Here is a 22718-nt window from a genome sequence, read left to right on the forward strand (position 1 = left end):
CTTGAAATTCTGCCTCGTCTGGGACCCTATCCCGAGAGACCCCTGTCCAAGCACGTGAGCTTGTTTCCAGAACTTCCCTGCTCTGACCTAAAACCCCATAGCTTTCTCAGCAGAAAGCTGAGAGCCCCAGGAGCAGGTCAAGGGTGGTGGAAGGCTGCTGTGTGGTGTACCTGAGGGACCTCAGTGCCAGTTTGGTTCTCACTGGGCCGGTTCAGGGAGGAAGCTTGTGATATGGGATCTATACTGCGGTCCTTAGTTCTGCCTTAGGCTGTCTATATCTACCACTCCAGGGCCCACACCTCTCACACTGAGGTCTAGGACACCAGCGTTTTTTTTTTAGTCTAGACAGAGAACCTGCAGGGCCACGGGGGTGAGGAGGGGTAGGAGGCATACCATTCCTTGCATGTGCGTTGGTTGTGTAGAAGCCATTGCGGATGGGCAACCGTCCTGTGAGCAGGGCTGCCCTAGCTACATAGAAGGATAAAAGCAGACAGTGAAACAAACCTGGTGGGACCCTCAGACAGCTCTGCAGCGCCTCCCATGGGCACATCCCGGGACGGGTCTGTCCTGAATGCATCCTGAAGCTGTTGGATTTCTTTGGTTTTGTTTCTCTGTGTAGCCCTCGCTGTCCTAGAGCTCACTCTGTAGACCAGGCTGGCCTTGAACTCAGAGATCCGCCTGCCTCTGCCTCCTGAGTGCTGGGATTAAAGGTGTGCACCACTACTATGTTGTGTGGTTCAATGCCGCGCTCCGGCAATGGGAGGTGGCACAATGGCCTGAGGACGGAGGGAGGGTTATTTAGCTTTGCTACTCAGCTCTGCTCCTGTGCTCAGTTCTCAAGCTCTGGGACAGCCCCAAGACTGTAGGCCACATGACCTGCCTCCTACTGCCTGTTCACCCTATCTACTGTTCTTCCTTAAGGTCAGCCTTCTGTAACACCGCTATAGAAGGAGGGAGGGACAGTCCCTGGGAAGAGGACATGGCCTCACTGCCTCCCCCTACAACATCCACGTCCTGTGACCAGGAAGTGCAGACAGTGCAGTTCTAGGAGACAGACATCGGTCCTGGAGCAGAGTGATCTTTTGCTTGCTGGCAGGCAACAGCAGAAGCCAGGGCAAGCTACTGCCCTTTGAGGGCCCCAATAAGCCAGAGGACCTCAGAGTCAGCAGCCAGTATAATCAGTAACAGAGGCCTCATCCCACCTGCGGCCTTCCTGAGGAAATGCTGTTCTACCTAGAGTAGGGCTGGAGGGGCAGGTGAGTCGGACTCTGCTGGCTAACGGGGTCTCGAGAGCGGGGTCGGGGAGCAGCAGCAACTTACATGGTGAGCACAAAGGGTTGGCAGAATAGAAGCTTGGGAAAAGCATCCCTTCTGCAGCCATCCGGTCTAAATTTGGGGTCTCTCTGGAAGGTTCTCCATACACACCCAGGTCACCCCACCCCATCTGCAGGGAAGATCAAAGAGATGAGGGGTGAACCCTTTCCGAAAATGGTTCTTTTGTGATGAGGAAGAGCCAAGAGCTCACTCAAACCCTGGCGGTTTCCATGAGGCGCTCCAGGCCTTACTAGGAGTGGCCGGCTCTCACCTCTACATTGGTTTGACCACTGTCATGGTACCCGTGTTTGCCTTCCTCCCTAGCAGAGATCAACCTCTGTACGCTCCTAGAGTCTTGGTGTCTAAGAATACACGTCTATTTTCAACATAAAGCTCTTATGCAAATTTAGATTTCAAGAGGAGGAGGGGCTTCCTCTGAGAGTCGAGCCTAGAGCCACGTGGCCAGGCAGCCTGGCTTAGCGTGCCTTACAGAACTGAAACTCCCTGACTATGTGTGTGTCCCTGGCAAGCTGATCCCAAACAATAAGGGTTAGAGCCAGTCCCTAGAGACCATAGGAGCCAAAGAGTCAAGTAAAAGGGGGGGGAGATGGCGTTTTGAGTGAATCAAGATACCTATGAACACCAGTTAGGTGCAGGAAACCACTCTTTTCAGGGTGAGGATACCCAGTGCCCACTGAGAGCAACATCCCACAACAGCCTTCCTGAGGGTGGCCATACAGAGGCATCTACTCCTTGTTTAACCCATTTCTTACCATCTCAGCTCTTTCTTTTCTTTTTTTTTTTTTTTTTTTTTTTTTTTTTCGGAGCTGGGGACGGAACCCAGGGCCTTGCGCTTGCTAGGCAAGTGCTCTACTGCTGAGCTAAATCCCCAACCCCATCTCAGCTCTTTCTGTGAAGACAAGCATGCTACCTTCCACCCTCCAGTTACCCAGAGTTAAAGAATCAGCCTACACAACCCACAGTGTAAGAGAAGTATTCGGGGGGCGGGGCGGGGGCGGCAAAGAGATGGCTCAGTGGTTAAGAGCACTGACTGCTCTTCCAGAGGTCCTGAGTTCAAATCCCATCAACCACACGGTGGCTCACAACCATCTGTGATGGGATCTGATGCCTTCCTCTGGTGTGTCTGAAGACAGCTGCAGTGTACTCATATGCATATAATAATAAATCTTTGAAAAGAAAAGAGAAGTATTCTATGAATTTTTATCTCAATTAAGAACAAGGGGCGGGGCACGTGCCTTCGGAGGCAGTGGAAGGCGTGTCTGAGTGTGCCTCGAGGAATGACCACATTCCATGCTGCAGGGCGGGGCTTGCAGTATGGGTTGGGAGGGGCAAGGGATGGCACAGGCACTCTAATTATGCTGAACGTTTGCACAAACCGGCTGTAGAATCTTTCACAAGTCAATGTGACTGGCAGGTGACTAGGTCTTGAACGGTTCGGTATACTAGTTTTGGGAACCTAGTCTATAATGGTAGCTTTTCAGGTGGCCCAGACATAGCCACTGGAAATGGTGAGGGTCACGAAGCCAGCGCAGCTGCAATCATTGTCTTTCTAGCTCTCGCTTCTGGGTTTTGGCCTCTCCGTGTTGCATTCTTGAGGACTTCTGCATTATGATTCACTTTATGTCTTTTCCTGGGGAAATTATGTCTGAATCTCTTTAGGACAGTCCTAAATATAACTTTAAAAAAAAGATTTATTTATTTTATGTATATGAGTACACTGTCGCTGTCCTCAGACACACCAGAAGAGGGCATCGGATTCCATTACAGATGGTTGTGAGCCACCATGTGGTTGTGGGATTTGAACTCAGGACCTCTGGAAGAACAGTCAGTGCTCGTAACCACTGAGCCATCTCTCCAGCCCCTAAAAATAACTTTATGTGGCCACTATTTGGAAGTCTTCCTCACGCCCTGGAGATCATTAAGCACAGCTAAGCGCAGAGCTAGATGAGGCATTTACTCCAGGAATTCTGAGCAAACTCCAGCTATAATTAGTGCAGGGTAGACAGAGACAAATGATAAACTCTGAATCTGACAAGCCCAAGGTCTCTTTATTACAGTCTTAGAGCTCGCTGAATATACGGTTTAAAGATACGGGGTCATACAGGGTGCACCCCGGGGGGAAAAAAAACCTCAGTTCAATAACCTAGATTGATTAGAATAAGCGTTTCCTATTTTTAGTGTAGATGATGAATTATATAGCAAAAGAAGTTGGGAAGTGGGGGCTGGAGAGATGGCTCAACGGTTAAGAGCACTGACTGCTCTTCCAGAGGTCCTGAGTTCAAATCCCAGCAACCACATGGTGACTCACAACCATCTGTAATGGGATCTGATGCCCTCTTCTGGTGTGTCTGAAGACAGCTATAGTGTACTTACCCATATAAAATAAATAAATCTTTAAAAAAAAGAAGTTGGGAAGAAATACTTGCTATTCATAAAAAAGTGGGTTCCGATATTTTCTGTTTGCCTGGAGTGCTTTAAAACTACAGACACTAGGAGGCTGGACAGATGGCTCAGTGGTTAAGAACACTGGCTGCTTTTCTAGAGTACCCAGGTTCAGTTCCCAGCACCCACATGGCAGTTTGCAACTGTCTGTGACTACACTTCCGGGGGATCCGACACCCTCTCACCTATGCACATTAAAATAAAATAATAATAACAAATGTGTCTGCCTTGGAGGAGACATTCCTTTTAGATTCTTTAAATTGGAATTATAGGGTTGATAGTACGAATAAAATTTTATTTTTTGTTTGTATTTTCTAATTGTAACTGAACTTGTAACCCTGGATGTGTTACAAATAATCAAACACATCATCTGTACTTTCTGGATAACCATTAGCCTATTTTTGTTCTATGAAACTTGTATAAATAAAAAAGTCCCCTGGGGATGGGGGGATGGCTCAGTGATTAAGAGCACTGGTTGCAGGGGTTGGGGATTTAGCTCAGTGGTAGAGCGCTTGCCTAGCAAGTGCAAGGCCCTGGGTTCAGTCCCCAGCTCCGAAAAAAAGAAACAAACAAACAAACAAAAAAAGAGCACTGGTTGCTCTTCCAGAGGTCCTGAGTTCAATTCTCGGCAAGAACATGGTGGCTCACAACAATCTGTCATGGGATCTGATGCCCTCTTCTGGTGTGTCTGAAGACAACTACAGTGTACTCATATAAATAAAACAAATCTTTAAAAAAAGAAAAGCTGGCTGGAGAGATGGCTCAGTGGTTAAGAGCACTGACCGCTCTTCCAGAGGTCCTGAGTTCAAATCCCACAACCACATGGTGGCTCACAACCATCTGTAACAGGATCCGATATCCTCTTCTGGTGTGTCTGAAGACAGCTACAGTGTACTCATAATAAATAAATAAATAAATAAATAAATAAATAAATAAATAAATAAATAAATAAAAAAAATCTTAAAAAAAAAAAAGCCCAATTGCTAGTCAGTCAGAAAGCTAAATTTCCCTGACCATGGCCTGACTCCCTCCCTCTCTCAATCTCCTCTAACTCAGATCTCCTATGCAGGCAGCCTGGGGAGCATCCCCCACCCCCCCCTGACCCCAAGGCACTCTGGGAACAGGGTTTTTACCTAGAACATGCCCCCTGGACACTCATGATGTGACCAGAACAGGTCAGGGCCATAGTCAACCAGTCTAAAGTCAGTGGTCTCTTCCTTGAAGAATTTAAGCTTGAGACAACCTTAGACAGTCAGACAATGCCAAGCCTGGAGCTGGGAGCCCTGTCATCCTGGGTAAGCCAGACACACATAAGCACCTGTTGCAGATGCAGACACGATTAGCCTGGTGAAGGCAGCTAGAGAGGGCCAAAGGGAGGGGTCTGTCGAGAAGGCACTGGTGTGGAGGCTCCTGGGCTGTTGAGGTTGTACCTTCTTATCAGCCGCCTAAGGAACAGCCCAGGACTTTTCTCACATCTGGTATCCCTGCCTCTCTGGCACAGGCAACCTGGTGTAGGCCAAGTATAAATAAACCCAGGAGGCCTCTCTACCCTGGTGTCCTTTGAGCTCAGCTTCTCTGTTGGACAGTTGGAATAGTCTTCTTCCCTATGCTTGTCCCAGAAGTAGGTCCAAGTCAGCAAAAGCCATTGTCCCACTGAGATTGCTGACAGTAGGGTAGGTGAGCTGGGAGTTGCCTAACAGCTGTCAGGAGGCTGTCACGGGGCTCCCAGGGGCCAGCTTACGGATAGCAGCAGCCTTACGAAAGGGGAAGCCTGGAGCCTACCTACTTCAAGCCAGAGTGACTCAGTTGTCTGGTTGGTAATGTCAGGGATTCCCAGTTCTGCCACTGTTAATTGAGTTCCTTTTCCGTTATTTGTATCAAAAGTCTCTACAGGACAAGAACCAGGTTTTGTAGACTGTTGTGGGACTCAGCTCCAATGAACCGTCCTCCCACAGCTCCAGGGTACCCACCTGGGGCTGCCCAATGCAAATGTAACGGTGAGCCTCACGTGTAACTGTATTTTCTAGTCACCACATCAGAAAAGCAGTTATGTCTTTAGGTGTGGTGTGACTCATGCCTGTAATCCCAGCACTAGGGAAGCTAAGGTAGGAGAACTGCCTTGAGTTTGAGGCCAGCTTAGGCTACAGAGTGAGTTTCAGGCCAGCCAACACTACCTAGCAAGACTCAAGCAAGCAAGAGAGCAAACAGACAAAAAACAAAACAACAAACAAACAACACCCCCACACACACAAAGAGTCAGGACGCAAACATGAAGGCTAAGAGAACATTTACGTGACTCAGTTTTCCAAAGTCTGTTAGTTCAACGTTCTTCAGTAGTCTAATGGAGTGTCGGCGAAGACCTGCCCTCACCGGGTGTCATTTAGAAAAGGGAAGAGCAGAAAGCTGACGGACAAGCCTGTAGTCAGTACTTCTGGATCAAACAAACCAGTGCAAACAAACAAACCACACCAGTGTGATTTGGCTCTAAAAGGATTTAATACTGAAAGGCACTATATATGTATAAAATCTCCCTCTCTCTTTTTTTTTTTTTTCTTTTTTTTTCGGAGCTGGGGACCGAACCCAGGGCCTTGAGCTCGCTAGGCAAGCGCTCTACCACTGAGCTAAATCCCCAACCCAAAATCTCCCTCTCATATCTGTCTGTCTGTCTATCTCTGTCTGTCTGACTCTGACTATGTCTGTCAGTCTATCTATCTCTGTCTCTATCTATCTATCTATCTATCTATCTATCTATCTCTGTCTCTATCTATCATCCATCCATCTATCTATCTATCTATCTATCTATCTATCTATCTATCTATCTATCTATCTATCTCTTCAGTACTTCTCATTACTGTGCAAAGTCTGCTATCAGCGACCAGGACTGGAGTTAGAGGAGCCAGTCATCCAGAGTATGAACAGTCACCATCTACATAGAATGGAAAAAGCTGGAAAGGATTTCCTGCAGTGGCTTCTCGGAGGTGGGACTGATGTGCAGGGCTTTTGAGGTCTATATTTCTCTTCCTAATAAAGAACCACCAACCCACTGTTTATCAAGTGGGATGTTTACTTCCCTTTTCTCCTACTAAGTCTCTGAAATCCTCTCTATTCTGATGGGCCTGCAGACTGTTAGACGGCAGCCCTCTCCCCTTTTTTGGGGAGTTAAGTATGGCCTTCAGACCTGTGGACAGCTGGCTTGGCTATTAATTAGCCTCTGCAGGTATTAACCTCTGATTTGTTCCAAATCATCCTGAACTGGATGTGTCTCTGATTCTAACAATAGCTGACAGGTGCCACTCCATAGTGTGTCTGAGGGGAGAGGTAGGGAGGCTGGCAGGCTGAGGCTGTGAGGAAGACAGGGTCCAGTTCAGTTTGGATAGTTCTATCTGACCTAGTGTTTATGCGACTAATTTCTAAGCTTTCAGGGCACTCCAGGGAGACAGATTCCTCAGATGGGGACACTGAGAGAGATCTGCCCAAGGGCAGAATCCATAAATGACCACAGGCTGCACACCTGCCCCCTCCCGCCCCCAGGTGACATTCCATGCCTGCCTTTGGTCAGAGTTCCCCCAGAGGTCAGGCTGAAAGTGGGCACCGAGGCAGGGCCACCTGTTGAGGGGAGCAGAATGTCAGGCCCCTCTCGGAAGGGAATGTAGTGGGAAAAGGGCCTCTCTGAACACCTACCCCCACTGCGGAAACAGTGAGAGATGTTACACCGGGGTCTGGGCCTCCCTCGGGTCGCTGCTCACCGCCTTGTGGCTTCCGTGTTCCCCCCGCCGCGCGGCCCCACTTACATCGTCCATGAGCAATAGCACGATGTTGGGAGGCTGCGGAGCACCTGCAGCCAAGAGTCCTAGAGCACTCAGTACCGGCAGCAGCAGCTGCTGGGCCCTGATAGCTGTGGTACAGGCCGTCATGGCAATCCAAGCTCCGGCTGCAGAGCCAAGCAAGACTCAGTCCCAGTCCGGCCGCGGTTCCTTTTGGAGTGTAGGGCGGGCCCTGCCGGCCGAATGAGAGGAGGGGCAGGGCCACTGAGAAAAGAAGAGGGAGAGGTGGGGCCAAGGCCGCCTGAGTGACAAGAGTGGGCTTGGCCTTACGGGAAAGGGGCGGGACCAAGGCCGGACCTGAGGGATAGGGCAGAGCCATGGTAGAGAGAGGCGGAGTCTGAGCCATGGCCCGAGTAGGGTGGGGGGAATGGGCGGAGCCTGCCCCACATCAGGTCACATGATGCAGCGCACAGCCTGCCAATATGGCGGTGTGCATCGCGGTGATCGCCAAGGAGGTGGGTGTGAAGCTGCGAGTGGTGGGTGGCGGGCGGCGGGCGGCGGGCGGCGAGCCTCCTTCCAGCCATGCTCTCGATCTTCTCAACTCCGAGCTCCCAAGCCTCAGCCATGCCCTAGGATCAGGATTCTTCCTGCCGGCTCTCTCTGACAGCTGACAGTCCGCCGCCTGCTTGCAGGCCTCGGCCTTCGGGGTTTGAGATCCACCGGGAAGCATAGCCGGTCGCTGCAGCCTTCACCCTTCGCTCTACGCGTTCTTTTCACGGCCTCAGCTACCTTCCGCGTCCGGGTCTTTCTGTCCCGCCTTCCGGACCGTCCCCTAGCTGTGCAGCGGTGCTATTTAAATATAAGCCCAGCGCGACTCGAGTCAGTCTAGAATCCAAGTAATTTTCTTTGCCTTAGGATAGTCCCCCATATACCTTTTGCACCCTTCTACTCCAACCATTGTGAAGGCCTGTAAACCGCTAGACAGTCCCTTTCTCTTTTGTATCCCGTCTTCCCAACTGTCATCTCCTTGCTGGCCAAAATAGATATTCATTTCCTTCTGGAAAGCTGTTGATGGATGCTTAGATAGCTCCAGAGGTCCACAGTATCCTGCTGCATGAAGCCTGTATCCTACAAGGCTTTCTCTGAGACCCGCCACTAGGGATTAGGCTGCTGCGAAGCTGTCAGTATAAAAGAGGGAGTTACAACCTCAGTAAGCCCACCAGAATCAAAACTCAATTTTAAAAGCAGCTGCTGCTTTGATAAACTCATGACGAAGTCCAGTATCTGTGCTGAAGCATCCCGATTTGGAGACTCACTCAATTACAGCCAGATGACTTCTGGACATAGTGAACAGTGGATGAGGGAGGCCAGGAGTGAAGCTTTTGACTGTGGGCTTAGGATGGTCAGATGTGTAGAGGCGAAGATGTGGGCTGAGACTTGAAGCGCTGAGAAACAGACCACTGTCCTAGAAATAGCTAGTGTCCCTGGTGTTGGGATGACACTGCAGTGTGTTGGTGGTAGAGAAAGATGATCCTAGGAAGAGGAATGTCAGGGCATGTTAAGCTGTGCTGAAGTGGGCATTCCGTGGTCATTTCTGCTCACTTCCCACATTGCTTCCATTCTCTCTTCCTCTTCCTCCTTTTCTTCCTTCTCCTTTCTGGTACAGGTGAGAGAACTAGGGCTTAATGCTGCGACTCAAGCACTCCACCACCGAGCTACATCGCTGGTCCAATAATGTTTTTCTTTTTGGTACTTGGAATTGGACTCAGGGCCCTGTGCATGTCAGGCAAGTGCCATGCCCCCCAGTTATATCTCTAGTCCACTCTCTGCAGATGCCATGCAGCCCTCCTTAGGTTGGGTTATCCTCCTGAAGGCAGTTGGCCGCAGCACAGTAAGCAGTGGATCTTAGAGAAGTCGAGTCGGTTGGCAGGCTGAGGGCACACCTTACAAGTGCGTTGACGTTGTCTTGAGAGCGGGAACTCACCAGGTGGACCTCCACCTCTTCTTGCAGAATTACCCTCTGTACATCCGAAGCGCTCCCACAGAGAACGAACTCAAGTTCCACTACATGGTGCACACGTCTCTGGACGTGGTGGATGAGAAGATCTCTGCAATGGGGAAAGCACTGGTGGACCAGAGGGAGCTGTACCTGGGCCTGCTCTACCCAACCGAGGACTACAAGGTGTATCCACCACTGCTCAGTACCGTTCCTATGCTCACAGAGCGGGCTCTGGGAGGAAACGCTGGCCAAGGAGAAGGGTTTCAGCTGCTCAGGCAGGCAGGTGTCCTGAAGCTAACAGAGGCCCCTTTAATTGGAAGAGCCACTGGAAAAGCAAGGCCAAGGGTCCAGGAGGGTGCAAGCTGACATAGAGCGAACCTGGTCTTCTCCATGCTCACTAGAGGCCGCCAACTTTGAATCAAGGGCGATTGTTTCTTGATACTGTTGTTAGGCTCAGGCGATTGTTTCTTGATACTGTTGTTAGGCTCAATCTGATGTGGCCCTGCAAACTCTTGGCCATTCCTTCTGGACAAATTATTAAGACCATAGAATCCAAGGACATTTGCGTGGGGGCTGGTTGTAGCCTGCCCACAGTGACGTTGGTGTAGGAGTCACTGTGTTAACACTCTGAAGTTAATATCCCAGGCCCAGGATACACCTGCATGGTGGACACCTGCATGGTGGCTGCATAGCCACCTGAGCCTGGGAAACTTCTCATGATTCCAGGTGTTAGGCTTCTCCGGGCTAGCAGGCTCTGGGTTGTGATGTGGTGTGCCATACACAGTCATATGGCCTCCACGCCAACGCTTATTCCTTAACTAGTCATAGATATGGCTATGTGACCAATTCCAAGGTGAAATTTGTCATGGTGGTGGATTCCTCCAATACAGCCCTGCGGGACAATGAGATCCGCAGTGTAAGTGCAGAGGGTTGAGGTGGTTGTTTGCCCTTCCCCTTCCTCCCTGGGAATGCAAAAGTCTGCAACAGCCCCCACGCGTGCTCCTCTAAGCTGCATCCGGTTCTTCTTTCAGATGTTCCGGAAGCTGCATAACTCCTACACAGATGTGATGTGCAACCCCTTCTACAACCCGGGAGACCGAATCCAGTCTAGGTGGGGCCTGCTCTTTGATAACATGGTCATTAGGGGAGTAAGGGAACCACGAGTGCTGTCCTAAGGCCACTATTTCAAAGCAGCCAGCCTCGCTTTTCTAAATTAGCGCTGACACAGACCTCTAGTATGTACGGGCAGAAGGGCCACGGCTCGCCCATCTGGTCTCCCAGGTGGGTCTGTGGGTACCTGAGGACCTACAGGAGGCTCAGCAAGTGCTCATGTTGTGACCATACCCTTTACGGAGGCCGTGTCCTCCTGTTTTAGCTTGGTGTGCTTTTTGGGTTGGGCTTGGGTGTCTCCGCTCCAGCTGGATGGACCTTGAGTAGGTGTTTCGTCAGGAGGCATGGACTTCATATGCAGGCACTACAAACCTGCTCCCAGAATTCTCGTTTTCCAGGAAGGTTCCCAAATTGTTGCTTTCAGTCGCCAGGTGGCACAAGTAGGCCCTTCAGTGGCACCTTCCTTTGGCTGAGACGTCGAGTGTTTTGGGTCCATCTAGATCCTAAGACAGAGAACCCAGGTGTCCCTAAGCTGTGCAGGGCAAAGATAGCACTGCCCGCTCCTTGCTTACCCCTGCCTGCTCCCTGTGGACCTTACCCCGGGAGACATGCTGGGGAAAAGTCAGTGGAGTAATAGACCCGTGGGGGCTGTACAGGGATTGTGGTCTCAGGATGTGGGGGGGTCGCTATCCAATATGGTGGGTATGCAGTCTGCTTCCCTGAACCCTAGAAAAGCCCCAGGGTCCTGAGGATCTGGTTGGGCAAGGCCATAGCCTGTCCTGCTCTAACTGTGGATTCTCTTCTCAGGGCCTTTGATACCATGGTAACTTCGATGATGGTCCAGGTGTGCTGACCTCTGCCCCAGCCATCCGGAAGAGAAGCCGGTGTTCACCCCAGCTGGATGATACTTATTTATTCCCTTTCTGCTCCCTGAGTGTAACCTCCGGGCAGGGCTGCGTGCCCTGTGCTTTTCTACTAAAGGCCTCACAAGATGAGATCTCCGTTGTCCTTCTCTTGTCAGGAGAGAGAGAGGGCTCAGTGAGGAGCTGTCAGCTGGTCTCAGAGACTCTGGAGCGATGGAAGGGGTGTGACCACAGCTGGGTGGTATGAGGGAGGGTGCTGAGTGCAGGAGGTTGTGGGCCACTACTCTCTGAGCAGGCGGGTGGTCCAGAAGGGTGCGGAGTATGGGGAACCTAGAGCCAGCTTCAGAGAACGGAGGCAATCCAAGGCGGACAGCCACACACCTTCCTTCTTGGGTAAGCGCTCTCAACATTCTGGACCTATCACTCATTGCAATCTTAGCCCAGTGCTTGTGCCCAGCGCTAGCCTCAGGAGGTAGTAAAATCTGTAAAGCTTCCTGGAACACAACATTAAAGCAACTGCTGCTTCCCGTGTGCCAGAGGAGGAACTCAGGAGCCTGTCCTGCCTGTCTGTGAGCATGGTGGTCAGCAAGGTCCCTGGTGCTGCTCCTAGGCCATGCATCCCTGAGGACAAACCAAGCTCTCGGGTCAAAGGTCCTGTGGCTATGGAGGTGGTGTGAGGCTGCCTCTTCCGTGGCACTGGACGGTGTAGCTGAATACTGGTGTCCTGGGAGAGGCAGAGGCCAAGGGGACCTGTCCTGAGCCCGAGTCCCCTCTAGCTGTTGAGGCTCCATGCTGTCTTCAGAGTCTCTGGCTTCCCCAAGTCATGAACCAAAGTGCTCCCCGGTCCCTGCAGAGTGTCTCATGCCAGGGCCCAGCAGGCTGGGACTTGTCCACATGAGCTGGGTGGCGTGGGAGAGTCCATCCCTGTGCATCTCAGGGCTCCTCTCCAAGAGCACAGGGTTATTACAAAATGCGGTAAGAAAAGAAGCCAGACCACCCACCTGATCAATAAAAGTGGCAAATGAAGTCACTTTGAGAAGTTCGACATGCCGCTGACTGCCGCGGACAGAGCCCAGATGTGCTTGGTTCAAGGCTTTGGCAGGAGGTTGGGTGTGGAGGGGAAGGAAGGAGCACCAGTCAGGTGGAATCTTGGGATCTTGAGTTTTTAAGGGAGGTCACCCTCCCTGAGTATTAGCTGCACTGGGGACTGCCTCTTGCTCTCCACTACGCCCTCTTCCCTCCTCACCGATGGAGCCTCAGGCTTACTGGAGAAACTCGGCTAAATGCCACGTGCTCCCCTCCCCTTCACACTGGGGCAGGTAGTTAAGGCGTGTAAAGGGTGGTACTGGGAGAAACCTGCAGGAAAGGGCACTTTAAAAGCAGGTCCGGCTGATGTGTAGAACACTCAAGGCCCCCTGCTCTCTTCCTGCCTGGAATCATGAGAGCATGAAGATGAGGACTTGCAGACATGAGGACGGGGCAGAAAGGAGCCTGAGTCTGGGCTGACGAGCCAGCCCTGGGCAGCTCATGTCAGCTTTTCGTATGTGAGGTGATAAAATATAGCCCTCTCCTGTTGGGGTTTCTGACAGATTGTGTGCAAGTACACGGCGTGTGCGTGTTATGATTCTTCTCGGAATCAAGCCCTAGCAAACAAAGCTTGTAATACGATCTGCTTGTCTGGGTGTGGGCATCAGACCTGCAGGTGAATTTCAACCTGAGATTGGCCTTGGAGACCACAGTCACCGCCTGCCTGTTACCCTGGGACCAAGATGGTGGCACTGGTTAGCTTGTGATTTGCTGCAGGGCCATTAGCTGCCTGTCTTCCCTTCTGGTACCTTCTGCAGACCTGGGTCCAGGGCTGCTTGGCTGCCCTACTCTGTGGGAGAGGAAGCTGTGGCTTGGCATTAACCGTACACATGGCAGGGGCTTCAAGGCTAGAGGGCTTTGCGCTACTGTGTAGATGCTGTGCTGAGGGGCGTTTGAACTTGCTGTATATAACATATATATATATATATACACACACACACACATATATATACATATATATACATACATATATATACATATACATACATACATACATGTATGTGTATTATATAATACCCATACCAGAAAAGGACCAGGAACTACTGAGTAGACAGCAATGAGGTCAAGGGTGAAACCATTCCCTGGGTGGAAGATGCCAAGGTCCAGGAGCAAATATCCCGACAGGAGACCCAGGCCAGGACTTGGAAGTCCTGACGCTGGAATGCGATGAGCAGGCTTAACCCTTGGCAAGGGCCCTGCGAGGTCACTTTGGTACTGAGGAATCCTCTCTCCCTCTTCCCGCAAGGCCACCCTGGGGCCGATTTGCTGTTCACCATCTGGCCACTGGGTGGCAGTCTCTTCTGGCTGTGTCAGGACAGAACCAATTGCTTCCAAAGGTAAACAAGGGTATCTATCCAGGCTCAGGGTTATTGATCCCCTATTGGTACCACAGGCAGACTTGGCCGTGGCCAGTTAGCACAGTGGCTGGAGGTAGGGCCTACTTCCTATGTGCCCAGGGGAATCTACTCTAGGCCTTGGCCAGCCCCTGGAGCTGCAGCGACTCAGACTTTGACCGCAGACATCATTGCAAGTCTCAGCGCAGGCTCTGCCTCTCTTCACAGTTGTCACAGCCTCACCTGCTGTTGGATGTGTGGTCCGCTGGGCAGTCGGAGATGCTCCTGGAGTAGTAGTACTTGTTGTGATGATGATATGATGACGGGATCTTACTGTGTAGTCCTGGCTGTCCTGGAACTGTCTGTAGACCAGGCTGGCCTCAAACTCTCAAACTCACTGTCTCTGCCTCCAGGAGTGCTGGGATTAAGGCGTGCACCGCACCTGACTCTGGGTTTATTCTTTACTCAGAGACCCCTTTTGAATAAGGTCAGGCTTGCATTTTTAGGGGTGGGAGGTGCTATCCACTGAGGACAGGGGACATGTGAGAATGGCTCGGGGAGGTCAAGTATGAATAGAGCCTAGAAGAGAGCACAGCCTGTTCTCAGAGCAGTCTCCTGGCAGCAGGGGGTACATGGCCGATCTACTGGGGCTTAAAGAATGATGTTAACATACGGCACGGTGGCGAGTGCAGACAAGCATGTGCACCAGCAGACCTGGGCTGGCCAGCTCTCTTCCTGAGAACAGCAGAGCAGTGTAACCTGTCTTTGCCAGATACACACACACACACACACACACACACACACACACACTCACAGACACACACAGACACCCATATTCAGACACACTCATACACTCACACACACACATACACTTAGACACACACACATTCAGACCCCCCCACACACACACACACCCACACACATACACAGACACATACACTTACATACCTCAGACACACACACACACATACTCAGGCACAAACATACACACATACACTCAGATACACAGACAAAAACACACACCCAGACACACACTCAAATACACAGACAGAAACACACACATACACACACTTAGACACACACATTCACAGACACACACATTCACGCACACACATACACATACACACATACACATACACTCAGACACACACACACAAACACACAAACATACACACACACACTCAGACAGACACAGACACACACACACACACACACACACACCCAGACACACACACACACACAGAGTTCAGCACAGTTCTGCTTCTTGAACCGACCAGCTCCATCCAGGGCAGGATGGAAGTGAAGTTCTGGTGTATCTAGAGAGCCAGTTTGGGGAATAAAGGAGGAATTAGGGGTTGGAATTTTGCTCATGCTTTGTTGGATCAGAAGGCCTAGCCAGAGCCCCCTTTCTGGACTCATGGCCATAGCCCATTGCCACCCTCTCTGTGGAGAGCCATGGAGAAAGGGGCATTATAAACCTGTATCTGAGGGAGAATCAAGAAATGAGACTGCTTACATGCTCTTAAAATATAGTCAAGTTTAATAATTTATGTTCTAATATTAACACGCATGCCTATTTTTCTCTAAAAGTACTTGAGTATGCCAATCCCAGCTTACCCCGAGCCTCCTCTCTCCTCTGAATCTCCCTGCCCAGCGCCTTCCCACTGGGACCTGGTGATCTAGGCACCTTCAAGGGCCCGTGTGGGCTGCCAGGTTTGAAGACCCATTTGGAGTAAGCGGAGAGACAGCAGTGTACTCCTGACCCAGCTCCTGGCCCCACTTTTAAAACTGGGCTATCTTTTCAATATGGCGAGTACCACGGTGAGGCTCGTCCACGGCCCCTGCAGAGAGTTGGGGGTAGGGAGGGGAGAACAAAGGCGGCTCAGTTGCCTTCAGAGGGGATGGGCTTGGAGAACATCAGGGAAAGGGTTAAGGTTACCACCAAGCTGCCCAGGAACTGTTGGGGACACTTTCTCAGGCTCCTTGCTTTCTTGAGGGGGTGGCTCCAGAGGAGGAGGGAAGCCTGGGATTAGAATATGTTACATGTGGCCCAGGGGCTAAGCTGCAGGGCTCAGCTACAGCCTTATTTGTACTAGTTAGCCTATGCTTCAGGCCAGAGGAGCCTGCTGTGGAACCCAGCCTCCACGGCAGGGATGCATGTAACCTGCAGAGTCCTAGTGGTCAGGAAGAAGTAGCCCCATCAGGTAGGGAGGTTACACGACTGGGGCTGGTAGAAGCCATGAGTCCTCCCTCTCAGCCCCTTGCCAAGTGCCCTGACCATGTGAGGGATGAAAGTCCTCCCTAGCATGACACTGTGGAGATTGGCTACAGCCAGCATCAGGGTCAGGCTCCGATCCACCTGCTCAGATCTCAGACTCAGAAATCCACTTGGGCCCACTTACGGCTCTGTCCATGGGGTCTTAACCGAGGTTTTCGTTGGATGCTACCCTGCAGGAAGGCAGCCCTGCTGCTCGAGTGCGTCCGCAGCCCGCCACGGTCTGTGGAGCTGATTCCTGGGAAGTTCGTTCTTTTGGGAAGTACCTGGATGGAACCCATGCCACGGTCCAAGACACTGTTCTGCACCCTTCTTGCCAGGGTGGCCTGAAGCCAGGGCCCAGGCTGAGACCAGGGCTTGGGGCTCCTGACTTTGTGATATCATTTAAGCTGAAACTATCCCTCTGCCTGCACTAGGAGGCAGCTGTGATCACAGGACATACTAGGTTTATGGCCGGCATCTTCCTGCAAATGTATCTGGCTCATTTCCCCAGGCCCACCCACGCCAGGCCCCGCCCACACAAAGCTCCACCCACACAAAGCCCCACCCATACAAAGCCCCGCCCCCACAAGCTCCACCCACACCAAGCCCACCCTGGGTCTGAGAGTTTTCATAACTTCCTAACGCTGATCAATGCCCCAATGCCCCCCCCCCCCCAGCAGGCGCATGGAGACACCAGGGGAAACATACCTTGATGACCCGACCTCGGAAGGTGCTCTCATCCAGCCGCACAGCCGCCTGGACGGAGCTCTTCGAAGCAAACTCTATATATGCGTAGCTGGAGGAGGATAGGGGCGGCGAACGATGGAGCCAGGAGTGAGGGGCCAGCCCCACCCACACCACCCAGCCTGCTAGAGCCCCACACTGACCCCTTGGGGTGTCCAGAGAACTTGTCACACAGGATAGTGACCCGGTGGATCTCCCCACAGGGGCTGAAGTAGGCCTCCAGTTCTGCAGCTGAACCACCATAGTCCACCTGCTCTCAGAAAGGGCACCTGGTATAAGGGCTGGGCTATCCCCGTCATCCACCTCCTGCTGAGGGCAGTTGTGGCAGAAAGGGGTTGGAGGGACCCCCAAGGTTGGTTGGCCCCTGGCTGGGAATGGGCTGAAGCTTCACCCACTCCTGCCCAGGGTTTAGTGTGTGCTGAGAGACAGTTAAGTGTTTCCTCTGTGGACAGCTGGTCGGGTCCCAGGTATTAGCTCATGCCAGGTGTGCGGCCCATTAAAGGCAGTAAATCTCGTGGGACTCCCAATTTCAGCTCATGTCGAAAAACCCGAATGCCTGACCTCACCTTCAGCTAGGCCTGGGCACTATTCGATTCGGCCTGTGGGTTCTACCTTCCCTCTGCTGTGGTTAGCCCCAGGCCTCCCACTTTGGGCTTGGAGACACTTTCGTTTACAACCCTACAGCCTCCTGCCTCAAACTCATAGCCAGCCCCACCCAGGGCAGTCGCTGAGGTATCTGCCCAGTTAAATGCCCTAATTGGAGGCAGACACCTTAGGAGGCGACCCCACCCTCCCTTGCACTCACATTGCCTACGTAGACCGATCTGTGGTCAGCCTCCACATTTTCCTTGGGGGCCCCGGGGAAGAAGCAGCCTGTAGAGAGAGCCTCAGAACTAGCAGAAGGATCTCGCTGAGGAGTCCATTCCTCATGACCCCCAGGAAGGTCACGGGGCTCCCGAGGTCACACTGTGGGTTGTGGGTGTGATTCCAGAAAGTTCCCTCAATAGTCCCCATATGGAGCCCATGCCACGTACCTCTCCACTGAGAGAACGTGGGCTTAGAGTCTTAGCTGAGTGGCCAAGGGCTTGGGAGTACAGTTGTCCATCTGCCATCTGGGGACAGGGTCAGCAAGGGTCTCAGGTTCCTACCTATGGTCTCAGGGCTCAGCAGCTCTCTGGCCTCAGCCCTCTCTTCCTCTGTGGCCTTCCTCTGTACACTGGGTGGTTCCGGCAGGACCTCGGCATGTTCCATGGCCCACAGCTTCAGCCGGATGGCCTCTAACTCCTGTTGGCCACCCCACAGTAAGCTCGAGGTAGCCTGCAGGCCCCTCTAGAATGGAGGGCAGGTATGGCCGGCCAGCCCTAGCAGAAAGTCTTGGCTATTGGGGGATGACCTAGTTCACCCTGTTCTTCCTGTAGACATAGTCCAGGACTAGGAGCTAAGGCCCTAGGAGCCCCTGACACCTCTCCCGCCCAGGATAGCTCCCCTTAGTCAGAGAGGCCCCAGTGGTCTGAAGCACTGGCCCCTTCACCTCCTAGTCAGCTGGGATCCTCACTCCATGCCCAGGTCCACACCCGCCTCCACAGATTGGGATGGGGTGCTACCTGGTTGTAGACTGGGGACTTGGCTAGGTTCTCTGGGTCCAGCAAGGAGAGCAGGAAGTTGGAATCTGCATTTTCCTCTGCTTCCTTGTCACTTCCAGCCCTTTGCACCAAAGAGGTCTTTTCAGTCCTGCCCCAGGCCCCCCAGCCTTGGGCCTCAGGATCCGAGGAGACCGTCTGGAGCCAGACTTCAGTGGGGGGTGGGAAGAGCTCGTTGCTCAGGGAGGGCCACATGGCTATGCAAGGAGGACAGGCCGGGTGAACCTTGGCTCTGCGCTCTGCTCACCTCCACAGCTGCGTCTGCCCTGTGGCCTTCCCTTTTAAGTCCTCCCCCTGACCAGCTGCTTCCACTAAAGCACTAAAGACTAAGGCGGCCTCCCAGCTTGGGCAAGGCTACTGACCAGAGGTTGCAGATCTCCTCTCTGTCCTCCTCACCAGCAGCATCCCCGGAATACTTAGAGAATGATGGACGGGGCCAAAGCAAGTTGGGTAGGGCCTTACGTGAGCGTGGCTACGCTGTGAGCTCCCCGGAGTCTGCCTGTCCCTTGGTACATGCATCACACCCTGACCACAGCTCTGGCAATAGAACCTAACCGATGACCAGATGTTGTTCAAGTTACCTAATTGCCCCACGAAAAGGACAGACTTCAGGGAGAGGTGGCACTGTGGGTGTCTGGATACACGGGGTCAGTTTGAGCAACGCTCCCTGAAGGGCTAAGAGCTCAGGCCTAGGGTCATCCAGGGCAGAGTTCCCCAAGGTCCTCAAAGACTCTCCCCTTCTCACTTCCACTCAGGGCACCTTTCAGATGCCAGCCTGTTGAACTCAGAACTCAGTTAAGATGGCCCCTCCTGCCACAAGGAAGGCTCGGGCTGAGCCAACAAATTGGGTGGCGGTTACTTGGCGGTGGTGGGCAGGTAGAGCAGTCTCCAGCCCTGTTCAGCTGCATCCATTGGCTCCTTCCTAGGGCTTCCAGCAGGGGGTTGGTCTAGAAGCATATTGCTGGCTTTTGGCTAGACACGGACACTGATGTTCCTTGAGGCTACTCTGCCGAGCCTCAGGGTCAGCTGCGTGTGTTAACGTGACCCTAAGAGGGCTCCACGGGGAATTTCAGGCGACTCCATAGCCTCACGTTCCCAGCCACCCTTCTGTGACCCTGCCTCCTGGCAAGGCAATAAGGTCTCTCTGAGAATCTGGGCTTGGGTAGGAGATGGGTTTAGCTGAGCTTCATTGTAAGTAGAGTCTGGTAGCTGACACCCCCCACATCCTGGGGTTGGCAGAGGGGTTGGGAGGCCGAGGTGGGAGCAGCTGTGGCTGGTGCAGCCCTGGGAGACTGTGGGCTTCTGACCCTAGCCTGACCCCTCACGTACCCGTTCTATTCTCCAAGGTGGCTGCAAACTGTATCAGGCTTCAAATGATGGCTCATTCTTCTTCTTTTTTTTTTCTTTTCTTTTTTTCGGAGCTGGGGATCGAACCCAGGGCCTTGCGCTTGCTAGGCAAGCGCTCTACCACTGAGCTAAATCCCCAACCCCATGATGGCTCATTCTTATACTCAGTACTGGGGCAGGAAGATCACAAGTTCAAGGCCAGCTTGGGATCCAGAGTGGGGTCCTATCATAAACAACTCAATAGTAATAAAAAACCAGCATGGGTTCCTAGAGGAAGGACTCTGTGGCATACTCACATGGCCTGAAAGACTGTTCACAGGGCCTGAGATGTAGACTGAGTGGCCACTGGCCTCTCCCAGGCCCTGCTTCGGTCACTTCAGGCCTCCCTAGGTCTTTCCTGGCAGACAAGAGTGGCTCAAGAGCAGCATCTACGTCTACACCGAGAACGAGCTGACCACACAGGACGGGCTGGGCAGGGATAGACAAGTGACCACTGCTGTCCTCCTGCGTGTCCTCCACCTCTCTGTATGATGTTGTGGTGGGGTCCGGCCTGGATCTCTCCTATTCTTCCATGTGGAAGGCAGGACATGGCGGGCTACTCCCAAGCTGAGACCGTCTGGATGGAGCTCAGGCCCTGGCTAGTCTCCCCTCTGAGCTCAGTGTCTGCAGTGGAAAAACCTTGTCACCCTCCTCCTCTCTGTGCTATCCTGAGATTGCTGACACACCAGGCCCAGTGGGGCTCCAGCCAGGCGCCTGGCCTAGGGACAGCTTACCCCGATGCTGGCCTAGGGACAGCTTACCCTGATGCTGGCCTTCCCAACAATGCCTTCAAAAATACACCATGTTCCAAGCTGGGGCAGTATCAATGACAGTCGCTTCCTCCAGGCAGCTACTGGTGCAGCCTGAAGCACTGTGGTGGGTGTCTGGTCCTAGAGGGGCTCTCCTTTAAGGTGGGACACAGCTACCGCAGGAGCAGACTGAGAGAAGGGTCTTTCTGCTGAGCCATTCCAAGGCTCTCAGCGTCCCCTCAGGTCTTAACTGTCCCCTCAGTGTCCTTCAAGCCTTTGCTGGTTTTCTCAGTCAGGTCTCACCATCTCCCTCATGTGGACAGCTCAAAGAACTTGGTCCCGGTGGTAAGCTACATAGACCAGGCCTTGAAAAGCAGGGTCATTTGGGGGGGGGGTGTCCAAGATTTTCCAGAACTCCCTAAGGCTAAGGTCCAAGATGGACCCCACTTGCCAAGGATCATCAGCGGAAGAACTTGAAGTTCCCCTCCTTCGTCTGCCCCAAGTCTTCTGAGGTATAACTGACCAACACGACGGCCCTTGTCTGTGCATCATGGTGATCCGGTGCGCGCAATGACCTGGAGGCAGCAGAGCGGTCATAGCAAATGCTCACTTTATTACACAGATGTAATTAACCTGATCACCGCGTCCGTGGCCCGCAGGGCAAACATCTAGGACAGCAGTAGATAACGGTGGGTGGTGGGACACAGCACCCAGATGAGTAGGGCTGTGGAACACAGCTTTCCGTGAACAAAACATCCAGTACTCTTCCCCCAGCTCCTGTAGGGGGAGAAGCAGTGGCTCCCCTGGCAGGCTGTGTGCTGCCGGGCCCACCCCAGATACGGTGTGGGCCGAGGGCTGCTGGGTCTCTTGTCTGGCTTGGGAGCAGGCGCCTTAGAGGATGTGATGGGCAGGCCATACTTTTGAGTCAGATGCTGCATTCCTATCGCCCAGTCTGGGTTGGTACCCTACGGGCCAACTGAATTGAAGGAAAAGGAATGGAAAACAAGACAGAGTTTTCTAGGATGTGGGGACTTGTGCGAGTTGCTGGTTGACTGTCCTGGGCTTTGTCAGAGAGCTGTCTCCAGGAAGAGACGGCTGGTCCCCTGAGCCCAGCTCGCCTCAGGTTTCTCTCCCTCTTTTTTCTCTTCCTCTGGCCAGTATGATGGTAACCCAGGGATCTCTCCTCAGGCTCATTTCAGAAACTTTCCTACATAGTAGGAGCTTCAGGAAGAGCAATGAGGTATTGGGGGGTGGGGTGCAGATGACCCCAAACACCCAGCAAATATTCCACACCATCGGCTGATTTAGTAGGGGCAGGCTGGACACGTCCGACTCTGAGCTCCTTGGGATCCTAACAGAGAAGATGGGACAAGGGTCCCGGGGCACAAGGCTAACAGCACTCCTATCCCAAGGGAGGCCAGCCCTGGCTTGCCTTCCTCTTCCGAGATCCCTCTTCTGGACAGACTCCTAGAAACAAGGACTGCCCTACTTTCAGGGAACAGGGCTGCCTAAGGCAGCCTCCCAGAGCTTGTGAACAGATGTACAGACCCACTCCCAGCACAGTTTTCACTCCCTTCTCTTCCCAAGCAGCTCCAGATGTGTCACAGCTGCCACAAGAACATGTCCAACCTGTCCACAATGCCTGCTGTCTGGACACCATAGTGAGGCAGAGTGCTGGGGTAGGGGGTACCGGATGTTGCCTCATGGGTAGGGGATTCCTGGAGCAGCCCTGGCCAGTTTAGGGCAAGCAGAGTCGAGGGCATGGGAGGACCTGGTGTCTTTGGTACACTGAGGGAGCTGATAAAACTCTGAATACAGCGGACAGAGAGATGATGGACCTGGGGGTGGCTGTGTACATGGGGCTGGAAGGCATTTGGATGTAGGAATGGTACGTTGGGATGGTGGGGTGGAGAGACAGTGTGGATGGAGCAATGGACAGGTGGGAAGATGGATTTGCAGATGGGTCAAGGTTGCCAGACAGGGGTGGTTGGCTGGAAGGTCAGGCGGAG

At 52.7% G+C, this 22718-nt stretch overlaps 3 protein-coding genes across 4 annotated transcripts in view; 1 reads left to right on the forward strand and 2 right to left on the reverse strand.

Annotated features, from left to right (window-relative positions):
• The window catches only part of Galns (galactosamine (N-acetyl)-6-sulfatase), a 32363-nt gene extending 24416 nt beyond the window's left edge, over positions 1 to 7947 (reverse strand). Inside the window, 5 exon segments of the mRNA XM_032887544.1 lie at positions 394 to 468; positions 1321 to 1444; positions 7569 to 7721; positions 7723 to 7805; positions 7872 to 7947. Of these exon segments, the coding sequence (XP_032743435.1) occupies positions 394 to 468; positions 1321 to 1444; positions 7569 to 7721; positions 7723 to 7805; positions 7872 to 7947 (511 nt within the window).
• Trappc2l (trafficking protein particle complex 2 like) lies at positions 7946 to 11647 on the forward strand. Of its 2 annotated transcripts, none has more exons than XM_032887465.1 (5): positions 7946 to 8056; positions 9553 to 9725; positions 10369 to 10456; positions 10572 to 10651; positions 11458 to 11647. In XM_032887465.1, the coding sequence occupies exons 1-5, from the start codon at positions 8024 to 8026 to the stop codon at positions 11501 to 11503; spliced, it is 420 nt and encodes a 139-aa protein (XP_032743356.1). In that variant the 5' UTR covers positions 7946 to 8023; the 3' UTR covers positions 11504 to 11647. The 2 variants fall into 2 exon arrangements, with proteins under 2 accessions (XP_032743356.1, XP_032743357.1); XM_032887466.1 differs by lacking the exon at positions 7946 to 8056 and adding an exon at positions 9208 to 9327.
• A 3893-nt stretch (positions 11648 to 15540) lies between these two features.
• Positions 15541 to 18769, reverse strand: Pabpn1l (PABPN1 like, cytoplasmic). Its single transcript, XM_032888070.1, has 7 exons — positions 18539 to 18769; positions 18083 to 18218; positions 17740 to 17807; positions 17078 to 17184; positions 16899 to 16986; positions 16332 to 16474; positions 15541 to 15774 (listed from the first exon to the last, which is right to left on the reverse strand). The coding sequence occupies exons 1-7, from the start codon at positions 18767 to 18769 to the stop codon at positions 15735 to 15737; spliced, it is 813 nt and encodes a 270-aa protein (XP_032743961.1). The 3' UTR covers positions 15541 to 15734.
• Positions 18770 to 22718: the final 3949 nt, after the last annotated feature.

The sequence above is a fragment of the Rattus rattus genome, chromosome 17 (genome assembly GCF_011064425.1).
Source record: "Rattus rattus isolate New Zealand chromosome 17, Rrattus_CSIRO_v1, whole genome shotgun sequence".
Lineage (NCBI taxonomy): Eukaryota > Metazoa > Chordata > Mammalia > Rodentia > Muridae > Rattus > Rattus rattus.

Bases quoted from the DNA above. Each gene is read 5' to 3' on its own strand.
- Trappc2l (XM_032887465.1), top strand. From the start codon at position 8,024: ATGGCGGTGTGCATCGCGGTGATCGCCAAGGAG. The intron at 9,726-10,368 runs GTATCCACCACT...AACTAGTCATAG, and splicing joins CCAACCGAGGACTACAAGGT to ATATGGCTATGTGACCAATT. The intron at 10,457-10,571 runs GTAAGTGCAGAG...TTCTTCTTTCAG, and splicing joins GGGACAATGAGATCCGCAGT to ATGTTCCGGAAGCTGCATAA.
- Pabpn1l (XM_032888070.1), bottom strand. From the start codon at position 18,769: ATGTGGCCCTCCCTGAGCAACGAGCTCTTCCCACCCCCCACTGAAGTC. The intron at 16,987-17,077 runs GTCAGTGTGGGG...ATCCTCCTCCAG, and splicing joins TTCTCTGGACACCCCAAGGG to CTACGCATATATAGAGTTTG. The intron at 16,475-16,898 runs GTATGTTTCCCC...GGTTCCATCCAG, and splicing joins TCCGAGGTCGGGTCATCAAG to GTACTTCCCAAAAGAACGAA.